Below are 11,962 nucleotides of genomic sequence, written 5' to 3' on the forward strand. Positions count from 1 at the left end.
TATGGTATATCATAATAATCATTAATCTACTTATAATAATAATAATTAATGGACTCATTTAAACACAATCACAGCAAAAGGCTGAATCGAAATACAATTTACAAGTATATAATTAAAACGCATTGTTAAATATTAAAATACACACAAAGCACAATTTGACCAATATGGTCCTTCCTGCAACCAATTCTAATAGCAAAAGAGAATGGTGTAAATTACACTTTCCTATTTATGACATTCACAAATATCCACGTGGCATTAATGTACGAATTAATGTCTCAGGTATTCCATTTGACAGACAACCTTATGTAATTGTTTCAGCCCATTTCTTTACACTTTCTTGACTTTCTTAAACGCCCCATGCGTAGTTTCGCGTAGTAAGGCATGCAATAGTCGAGGCAATGAAGATCTGCCTTACAAAGATCAGCTGTGGTAGCTTCCTTTGATCTAGACGGTTTACAAAACTTGGAGCTGGATAACGCGGTTTTCATCTGCTTCAAGAAATCAAAGTGTAAAAGTTCCCTTGAAACTTGCCACTTTTGGATAATCTCATATCCAGGATTCCACTGTAACAGATCGTCGGTGTACGGGATACCCATTGCATTACAATAAGCCTTCAAGACTGTGCCAGGATTCATCGCTAAATCATCTCCATCTAATACAACAGGATCTGAATCATAGTTGTCTTTGATATGCTGATACAAATCATACATTTCTTTGAAGAAATAACCTGAAGGTACTCTAGATTCTGGCAAAGAACTCAGACTGAACGCATCATATGGACCATCTTTATCGTTCTGATAGATGCCTTTCTTCCAAGATGCCAATACTTTAAGAGGATGTCGTATCAAGAAGGAATGCTTGTATCCGTCTGGAATGGCATCATATCTGGTTGTAATAGCGTAGCTATTTGCCTTCACAAAGACCACTTCTTTTTCACGAAAATCAGCTTCTAATTGGTGTTTATACCACAGATAGTCGGTATATTTAGCCTCATAGCCAACGCCTGCAGGAACATCATACTTGACATCGATGTCCTCTTCAGAACGTGTGTAGCGGGCATCACACCCGTAACGCATGGCACCGACGAACGGCTCGTACCATATCAGCGAATGAGGCACAAAACTAAGGCATTTTGTCAAAACGGTTGATAACGATCTTGGTGTAGACCATAGAATTACTTTCACTGGTTCCTCCATGTTGTCGATTGGATTGGTAGTGATTGGTTGGTGAGCTGTTTCTGAAATTGGAATATTTACAACCGATGTTATCTTATTCAATAATGTCATTATTTTGAAAGAAAACGTTCTATTCTTTATATTCTATACCAGTTTTTAAACAGACATTCACAACGAAACTCTTCACTATCATGACCATGTTCAACATCAGCGGATGGCCGATTTATTCGGGAACCCAAATCCAAATGGGATTTGCGAGGTAAAACTTGGGGTCTCTTGAAAAACGTTAATACTTCTTTTTCTTGAAATGGTTTAACCAGCACACAGAGTAAAGCTGGGTTTCAATTACAAAATAAATCTGACAACAAATCTGCGAATCGCAGAAATAACAAGCATTGGTTCCATAGAACCCTCCTTAGCTACTTTTAAATGTTAAAATTATACCCTTAACAAACACCCTCCCATACATGTTTACTACCAATAATGTATACGAGTAATTTATTTGGTACATGTAACCTTAAAAAGGGCATTTCGTGATACACAGCCTCATCCCCCCACTTTTCTCAACAACAACAAAAAGCTGAGATTTTTACACCACTTGATACCCCTGGCTACATAATGTTTATGTACCAAATATGTTTTTGCAGATTAATTCGTTTAGCAAAAATATCGTCAATTTGAATTTCGTTCTGGTATACCAGAACGATATTACAACAGTGGCCTATGAATCAACTGAAATTTTGGGAGTAAGCTTTTTTCGTGGATATCTACTGAAAAATGTCATAAACAGAGGATGCCAGGATCTTCCTTTAAGGGATCGGATTGAACAGTATTTTTTGTTGGACATGAGAGCACACAAGACACATCAAATTGCATTCTGATATCAAATAATTTTGATATTTTGAAATTCGCGATATACAAATTCTATGGCAAATTATTAAGAATGTACATTTTAGACATTTAACAGTCCTCGAAGTAAACTTAAACAAATCCAATGATATTATCCTTAAAGTGTATAGCTGGGTGGAAACGCCGTCCATCATTTTTTAAGGTCTTTTAAGGGACAAACTGTATATCTTCAATATAGATAGACCAAATTTTCCATTGATGGACGCCTTTTCCTCCAGCTACATATAAAAATAATGAATTTTTAGTAATTTGTCATAAAATTTGTAAGAATATCGCAAAGTTCACATAAAATTCAAATTTATTTAGTATCAGAAGGACATACCTCGTATTCAGAATGCAATTTGGCGTGTCTGGTGTGCTCTCGGGTCCCACAAAAAATACTGTGCAAACGTTGCTATGCGATTCTTTAACCGAAAATAATATTAGTAATAAATGAATAACCTGAAATTCACTGTTCCAATACGATCAAGATTTTCTCTACCATATATCGGATTCAATAACCACGATTACATGCGACAATACATACCACTTTCCTCTTGCTTGGTTGTGTTACCTTATATGCCCTGAATTAAATCTTCCCCCTTTGAGAGCTTTCGCTATTATCAATGTCTTCTTCACCCTTCACATGCAGTTACCGAAGCATTCGCATATTTTCCTTATGCTGAGTTAATACACACCTATGACGTCGCGCTATTGTTTTACCGCTCCATTATTTTCCACGAATGGAGCGATGATCATAATAACACGCCATTCGTAAATGCCTTTCTCTTTTCTCTGAAAAGCAAATACTTTTCAGGGAAAAAGTACTGGCATTTACGAATGTAGTGTTAATATCAATTGCACTTTTGAAAAGCAAGTATTTGCGAAAAGTGCGGTATTATTATCATCACTTCATTCATGCAAAACAATGATACGAAAAACAAGAAGAAAATGATTTTCATTAATACAATAAATTGAGGAAGCGGATAGCAACATTTGCACAGTATTGTCATGGGACCTGAGAGCACATCAGACATATTGAATTGCATGCTGAATACGAGGATTGTCCCTATATCTAATAATAATAATAATTTTGATTTTGTGAAATTCGCGATATAATACAAATTATTAAAATTTCATATTTTTATATTTTTCCAAATGTAACAGTCCTCGAAGTAAACTTTATAAATCTAATGATATGTAATTAAACTATAGGCCTATGTAGCTGGGATGAAAAGCCGACTCAATTGAAAATTTGACCTTTCATATAGAACTTAAACATTTGTTTCCAAAAAGACCTACATTTTTTAGTGTTTTGAGGAAAAATCTATATCTTTAATAATGAAGGTCACAATTTTCATATGATTGACGGCTGTTCAACCCAACTTCCTACTATTTACTGCATATCGTTAGATTTATACAATTTACTTTGAGGACTGTTAAATTTCAAAAATATCAATTTTAATAATTTGCCTTAAAATGTGTATTGTATCGCGAATTTAATAAAAATCTAAATTATTTGATATCAGAAGGATGTGTCTGATTTGCTCTTAGGTGCCACAAACAAAATACGTAAAAACGTCGCTATCCGAGCCCTTACAATGCAATCTGTGAAAAGCAAGTCAAGATCAAAACGGGCAGGTTAAATTGTTGGCTAAGTACGTTGTACTTATTATGCAAGATGTGTTTTACCCTCACTTAGGCTTTACTTCGTAGGCCTTTACTTTTATTTATTTGGACCTTTCTTTCTACGCTTACTGTCTTTTATAACATTTTTTTTCCTTCTTTATATTTTTATACGTTTTCAGTGGCTTAGGCCCTACATATAATTTGTCATATTTTGGGCAACATTGCTACATATACATAATACACATTCTGTATCAATGTATTTAGGCCTATGAATCTGTTTATTTTCAAATCGTTCTCTTCGGGCATGTTTAATAATGATAAAAGCCACAGTAGGTCTATTTTCTGTATAATTTTCATTTGTCATTAGTATATTTGATGTTTCATCTGATGGTATTTTGGCATGCTTGAATATTTACTTACATCGATCAGTAGGCCTATCCGATACCGTAAAACGGGTAACTTTGGGCACTTTTCAGAGTTTTTAAAGCACTGCTTCCAAACAAAACCAAATATATTTCTAATTATCTCTTTTTTATGACGTTAGGGTTCCCTTCTACACCTTGAAGTTGAAAAAGATTTTTGAATAATTTTGAAAGGGGTTGAAAATAGCCTGTCCAAAGTTACCCCGCATTTGGGGCAACTTTGGTCAGAGTATTACATTCCATGAAGAAAAGAAAATGAAAAAATTGATCTTCGCTGTATATGGGCAAGGTTTTGTTTTTTGTGACATTTATCCCCATGCAAAATTAAGCAAGCACGCATCCTTGCTCACAAATATCGATTTTTATTTTGTCTGAAAAAAATGTAAAAAAATGCTCATTTTTGGTCAAAAATGCCAATATTTTCGTAACTTTCAAAGAAATTGGACATGAGCGTCTTCTTCCAAATATATTTCTTAACAAATTGAGACCAAATATGACTAAAAACAATATTGCTGTACGGAAATATGACCATTTAAAAAATATATTTGAACGACCAAAGTTACCCCGCTTACCGAAGTTACCCCCATTTTACGGTAATTAAATATTACAATGTTAGGGACGCTCCATTTGATTTCGGAAGGGGGTCTGGAAGTTGAGGTGGCTTTTATTTCGCGTCGAAGGCGGCGAAGTTTGTTTTGTTTTTTGCCGACAAAGTTCAAGGACAATAATAGGCCTAGGTAAAATGTGTTGTAGTACATTTAAAATTTTCGTACCTTTTCGTACCTGATTTTGGTCCTTCTGCTGCGAATCAACGATATATATCCTCGGAATGATTCCATCAAAAATTATCCAAGATAAACAATAGTGTCCATAATTGCATGGTTGTTCCAAAATCGTAAACTCGATTCACAGAGAAGAGTATCATTGCTCAGGTATAGCGATAGGTGTAGTTTTCTTGAGGTTGACAACTGTAATGACCATTTCATATGAGCCTATACATGCTATATGACCTTTTGCCAATTTTCCTTATTATGCAAAATAGAGACCTAAACGCAACATGACGCAACTACTTCAACAGTTAATACATTAGAAGTGGGCATAAAGAACTATTGATGGTCTAATCACTTTAATGATTTTATGAATCTACGTTTATTCAATTTGTGTAACAAACATTTTAAATCTTTATAATTCAAGAAGGTGGTTACGGATGATTTGAACTAAACACCTGGATCGTGATATGATGGGTATTTCTATAGAAATTTTACATAAAGCTGAGTCGGACTGGAAAGAATGGCTTCGCCGCTCCGCGGCTCAGCCATTCTTAAGGCTGGTTCAAAGTGTATATTCGAAGGCGAATATTCGGCTTCGAATACTTCTTGGTCGTCAAAATATATGCGGCTTCGAATATAAAACTATGAACCGGAGAAAGATATATTTCTACAATTCACAACGTTGCCCGACTGTTAACAAGTATTGCCCGTTGACCTAGGTAAGCAAAAATTAGAGAATTTCTTTAACGTAGTCAATACAATAATAAGTAAACTCAATATTGAACTACTGTCATGATTTAATGTCTGTAAAATAAAAATGAATTAATGAATTAATAAGTTAATAAAGAAATAAATAAGTCAATAAACAAGTCAATAAGTGACCATGCGTTTTAAGTGGAGATGTAACATTTTGGGATTCATAATATAGGCCTACCCCGGGGAGGCCTACAGCCTATGTAGTTAAATTTGGTGTCAAACTAAAGCTTGTGATGAGACCAATACAGTAAGCATAATAAATGTTGTAAAAATTATTAACATCAGTGAATAATTGGTATATAATTAGCATAATTTGCGGGGTGGAGGATGATCAGGAGGAGCAAATTGAATATAAGTGACCCCAGTGGTCATATAATGCAAGAGGGCCATTTCTTTTTTCACATTTTGTTTACAATTCACTTTAAACTGCATACTTTAACACCATACAATCATATTCCAGGTAATTTAATTTGCTTTGAGAAGCAATTTTGCATATTTTATTTTCTGTAATTATCAAACACATGGCTAATTGTTATCTAATCAAGTATAACATTATAATTATAGGCCTATAAAAGCTTATAAATAGTAATGCGTTGAGTTTTTAAAAAGTAATATCCGCCTTTTTTTCTTTCTTTTTGAAATGACATACTCGTTACAAAAACAAATCAGCATGGAAAACATTTGTTTCGTCAGAGGCAGATATTTGGTCTATTCAGTGTCATAAAGCTACAAATAGACGATCTTTTAAATTCATTTTTAAATGGCTTTTTCTTTTTCAACCTTATTGTTTGCATTTGTAATGTTCACACAATCTGACAATGTCCCAACTTATACCTAATGTGAATCGAGCCATTTAACATGTGCTTGTAGGACAACGATTTTGAATTAAACATATTAATTGTGATATTTTAATTCCCCTAGAACACCACAGTTAAGCGTCAAGTCCAAAATTGTAAGTGGGTTTTCTTTTATTTTACCTCATTATTTCGTTAAAATTACTCGAAAACCCTCCTAAGAGTTGTTACTGATATACATTTCATAATTTTGGGCAAAGACTAGCCAAATAGTTGACCGAAATCGTATATTTGCACCAATATTTGACTGAAATCGTATATTAGCATTACCGCCCCTTCGTGACTTTATTGTAAGCCAAAATGCTGTGAAACGAGATTACTTGAAATATATATTTCAAGAGTTGAACAAGTTTCAACTCTACGAATATATTTCTGAAATATGTCTATCTGATTGGTTGATGGTCAAGAGGATTACGGCATCCTCAAAGTCTCTTGCTGTAATTCTCTAATCGATATCTATTATAGGACCGATCTTTTGAAATCCATACAACCGTGTCAAATGAAATAGTCTCGGATCATAATTTGTGCACGATACAACGTTGATACTTCAGATTTCGGAATTTTATTTAAAATAGGCATAAATCACCTTGAACAGGTTGAATGCTGGCAAAAGTAGATAAAACTAGAGCGGTTCTCGGCTTTCGCGGTTCTCAGCATTCGCGGTTCTCGGTGGGTTTGTGGTATAGGGTAGGGGAACCTTGTGTGATCCTGGATGGTGTGTTTTATTGATTGGTTTATGTCTTTGTGCTGTTTTGGCCCGTATGTGTCGTTTCTGTTCAGAACCTTGTGTGATCCGAATGTGTATTGTTTTCTTTGTGGTATTTGATGTGTTTTAAATCTATAGGCCTTTTTTGTCTGCCTGTGTGTCATGATCAATCCAATTGATCAATAGCTCCACATATCTAGCGTTTTTAATCGCGCCATTTGTTGCGTGGTCTGTCAGCGTAGCTCAGCGTCCAGCGTGTCTAAGCTTACGTGAGTATAACAAGCGAGACGCGACTGGAATAAATTCTAATTGTTTTGAGTGAAAGAAAAGGAGCATTCTTTGATTCGGGTTTAAGGAGAGCAGTCACGTATTTACAATTTGGGTATTTCTCTTTTAAAACACCGCTGTATAGTTGATATTGAACAAAATTAGACAAATCGGGTATCAAAATGCGCGTAAATAAATCATCCTTCCTTTTATGTTGAAATATTGTGAAAACAATTATTAGTTCTGAAGCTACAGTCGTTTTTATAACAACTGCGTTTCTTTTTGTGCAGACTTTAAGTGTACATGTATATCATCATACACATTTAACATTTTCATGATTTTTTTTGCTGCTAAAGTCATGTCAAGGTCATATGTGGTTAATTGAGCATTTCATGAAATATGGTGGATGTGATCACCATGAAGCGCCAAACATATTCAAGGCCATGTCAAGGTCATCTGAGGTCTGCTGTTGGATTGTTGGACGGTAATGAAACTTGGTGGGTGTTATCATCTTTCAGTGGGGAACATTTTCCAAGTTATCTGAGGTCAATTGAATATTGATTGTCGGATTATCAGGAAACTTGCTTGGATTGATATGCATGGGGATTTTTGTTAGACAATTCTGAATTAGATATGCTTAGCACACATTTTAAGAGTAAATTTGTATTTCCTATATTCTTTGTGGTATTTACCAATAAATACCCATATGTCCCATCCGGAAATTAATTTACACATAAAACAAATTACCAGCATATCATGGACTACCAATGTAAATTATGAAACATGGTCTTCATCAGTGGCATTGTCTTTTTAAAGACATTTCTTGTTTGTCATTATTCAATTAATAAAGACTAATTTACAAACAGTAAATATCTTATGGAGCAAGTTAGCATGCAATAAGTTTTTGTGACAAAATTAAGAAGAATATGAAACCGAACATTTGCCGAATGTTAATCATGTTAATAGAAATGTTTTACTTTAGAGCAAATGGACATTACAATGTCAGTTCAGTGACCAACTGAAGTCAGGTTTATCCCCGTAGAGTCGGCAGTCCTTTATAACTTAGGCCTATTTTAAAAGAACACAACTCTTGGACCAATTATTAATATAAAAACATGTTTCTCGTCCAGGTTTAAAAAAAACAGAAAAAGAAAACAGGATAAGGTTTTTTAAATTTTTGTATCGCAAAATATAGGTGCAAATACCCATAGTTCCTATTAGACCTTGCATTTAGCGTATAAAAATACCTGAAAAAAGCCAAAAAGCTTCTTCTTAAATTCTATTCTTCTGGTAGATATAACTCTTGGTATACCCTCTAATGATCACAGAACCTTCAAGAAATGTTTTCAAAATTTTAAAAAAAATAGAAATTAATAAAGTTATGACTCAATTTAAAAATAATACAAAATAATTAATTAATAAAAAATATCTCAGCTTCCTCGACATCTTTTTTCAAAATTTTAATAAATAGAAATAATGTTATAACTGAATTTTATAAATAAAAATTAATTTGAAGCGGCCTCAAAAAAGGAAGCGGACGGGGACCAGTAACAGTTTTATTTTTTTATTCGGCCTTATCATATCAACTAATGCTATTACAATAACAAACGGTGTGAGTCATATCAAAGTTTGGTCATATTGGATTTAAAAAAAAAAAGGATTTTAATGTTTTATCGAAAAAATAGGTGCAAAAGGACTTTTTTATTGTTTAGGTATTTAAAAAAATTAAATTAATTTGCAGCGGCCTCAAAGAAGAAGCAGTTTTGTATTCTTCTGGTAGGTATTTAAAAAAAAAAGAAATAAATTTGAAGCGGTCTCTAAAAAGGAAGCGGGAGGGATGAGAAACATGTTTTATTTGTTACTCGGCCTTATCATATTTACCGATGCTATTTTAATAGCATCGGTATACACAAACCATTAACATTCATGCACCCTTAAGGGTACTTACACCCCTCGATAAATTTGTGTCTATTTTTGCATTTTCTCAAAACTAATAACACAGTGGTAACAAAAGTTATGTATATTATAGGGCAAGGACTACACTTACTACACTGGAATTTCAGTGACCAAAGACAAGTGGTTTGTAATTTATGATAAGAAATAAGGTACCGCTAGCACGTACCACGTTTCCTATCATATATACTGAACCGCTTGTCTTGAGTCACTGAAATTTCAGTGTAGTAATTGATTCCTTGCCCCAATAATATACATCATTTTATTACCAGTGTGTTATCATTTTTGAGAAAATGCAAAAATAGTCATAATTTACCACAGGGTGTAGTACCTATAACCCAACGCAAACATTATAAACTTTATCAAGTGCTAATTGTGTTTACTTTTAGAGCCAGCACTAGTCTCTTACAAAGCCGCCGTTCCTATTACAAACATGTTTGTTCTGGATAGCCACACACAGTCTGGCCAGAGACTAAGCCATCACAAGGAATGATTGCCTGAACGATAAATAAGCTCTCTCAAACAGGCGTCCAAAATAGCCTAAACCCTTCCAATTTCGATTTGTGAAGCTGTGTTTTGAAAACAAATAATGATGCGTAAAAAAGCCACTCGTGTCATGACTGATGTGCATCTCTTTTTGGCGTTTTTCGCATTAAATTAGGGTCCCGTTTAAATTCAAAAATAAACTGGTGTCTAGATGTAATCACAGTTAACACACCAGGAAAATTATAGAATATAAAACAACCTAGTTACGCCTGTTCAGTGCGAACAAGATGCACCTGGTCGGATCACAAAGATGTGATTTCCTCACGGATCACACCAATAACTATGGGTTGAATTTACATTAATCAGTGTCCTGGGCCAGGATAACATGTAGGACTCCTTCGCACTCTAAAACAATACTTCACCAAATGTCCTTGCTTTCATTTTCTCATTTAATTTATTTTTATTTTTATTAATTTCTTTATTCACTGCCTATGTGGTCAATCCGGTATTGCCAAATATTTCTCGTCCATTACCGGTGTTAATCTATTTATTTATTAAAATGCACCATCTATTAAATTCCTGTAATACAATGTATAGTCCCAGCGTATTTGATAACAAAGTTGTTTTTATTTTTGATTGGAATTTGGGGTTCCATAGATTTACAAGGGGTCAGTTTTTACACGATTTCATATATAAAATATGTTTGGGCATGGCGGAATTAATATATGATTAAAAATAGACATACTCTTAGGCCCCCTTTTTCAATGTTTGTACATTATTAATATTAATATTAATGTACAAAATGCAAACGAATGTATATATATATTTGATTGTTTTGTAAACATTAATTTTGATGTTTACTCATATGTCTGGAAAGTCAAAAAAAAAAAGGGGTATCGATATTTCCTGGGAAAGTGGATCAGATGAGCAGTGAGTAAAAACATTCGCTCTAAATGTTTACTTGATTTTTATTTTTTATGAATTTATTAGGCCTACTGGTAAAGTGCAGAAAAAACTCCAAACGCACTCTAGGATTTTTCATCAGCAGCAGCAGAAATTTCTCTTGCATAGATTTCCGGGTGATCTCGCTTGGATTTAGCAAACAATGAACCGTTCACTTGTACATTAACTAGGTTATGTTTGTAAGCCTAAATATCATATTATTTGCATAAAACATAACTTACCATCACTACAGCATTGGAATGCTATTGCCTGCCAGGCATTTTCCTTTTTCTGGACGTCTTTATATAGTCCCTAACTTTTATGTCATATAAAATGGGTACGCTTGTACCGCACTAATAACGTTCTTTCAGTTCGTTATCAGCCATGGAACTATCCAGGCGTATTTTGCACAACTGTGCAGGTTAATTTTCATTGGGGATTTTTGAAATCATCGTTCGTCGAACTATATTCAGGTGACCTCGAGCCTTTCATATAAATCAATAGTATCTCGCTATCAGTTGCGCGATATTTAATCCGACTCAACTCGGCGTGTCATCATATTTTATTCGTTGCCGTATATATTTTGACGTCACAAAAAGTATTCGACAACGAATATTCGCCTTCGAATATTCACTATGAACCGACCCTTACCCACTCACGTTCTAATCCTTGGCCATTATCCTATACATAACTTTGGCTTATATATTTTCATAAGTAGATTCGTTGGACGAAACAGACTGCTGGAGCTATACGACGATTTCAGTTTTGATTCCAGTACCTGCAAGCTCGTGCATACATTTGATATATGACCCGATTCTGTCGATTATGGAAAAATAATACGATTTATATTATATAATCCATCCGAGAGATATCAATCCTCCTGATGACTCAGTCCATGGTAATTAAGCGAAATATGAAAAATAGATTCTATTAGATTATGCCTCAAAGGGTTTTATTAAAAATATTGATTTTTTAAACCAATATTAACACGCATAAATAAAATGAGACAAAAACACCCGAAATTCTTTCTGAACCCTTAGAATTGGAATCTATTGCTCCGATGCAATTTTCTTTATGCAATAACCATGATTATATGCAGCTAATATACCAATTG

The 11,962-nt window shown here is 34.1% G+C and overlaps 1 protein-coding gene across 1 annotated transcript; it reads right to left on the reverse strand.

The window, feature by feature from the left end:
- Window positions 1-314: 314 nt before the first annotated feature.
- On the reverse strand, window positions 315-1,196 carry LOC140163582 (uncharacterized). The gene has a single exon (XM_072186896.1). It carries the CDS (start codon window positions 1,194-1,196, stop codon window positions 315-317), a length of 882 nt encoding a protein of 293 aa, XP_072042997.1.
- Between the last annotated feature and the right edge of the window lie 10,766 nt (window positions 1,197-11,962).

The sequence above is a fragment of the Amphiura filiformis genome, chromosome 11, assembly GCF_039555335.1.
Source record: "Amphiura filiformis chromosome 11, Afil_fr2py, whole genome shotgun sequence".
Classification (NCBI taxonomy): domain Eukaryota; kingdom Metazoa; phylum Echinodermata; class Ophiuroidea; order Amphilepidida; family Amphiuridae; genus Amphiura; species Amphiura filiformis.

Coding starts and splice junctions, on each gene's coding strand:
- LOC140163582 (XM_072186896.1), bottom strand. CDS start 1,196: ATGGAGGAACCAGTGAAAGTAATTCTATGGTCTACACCAAGATCGTTA.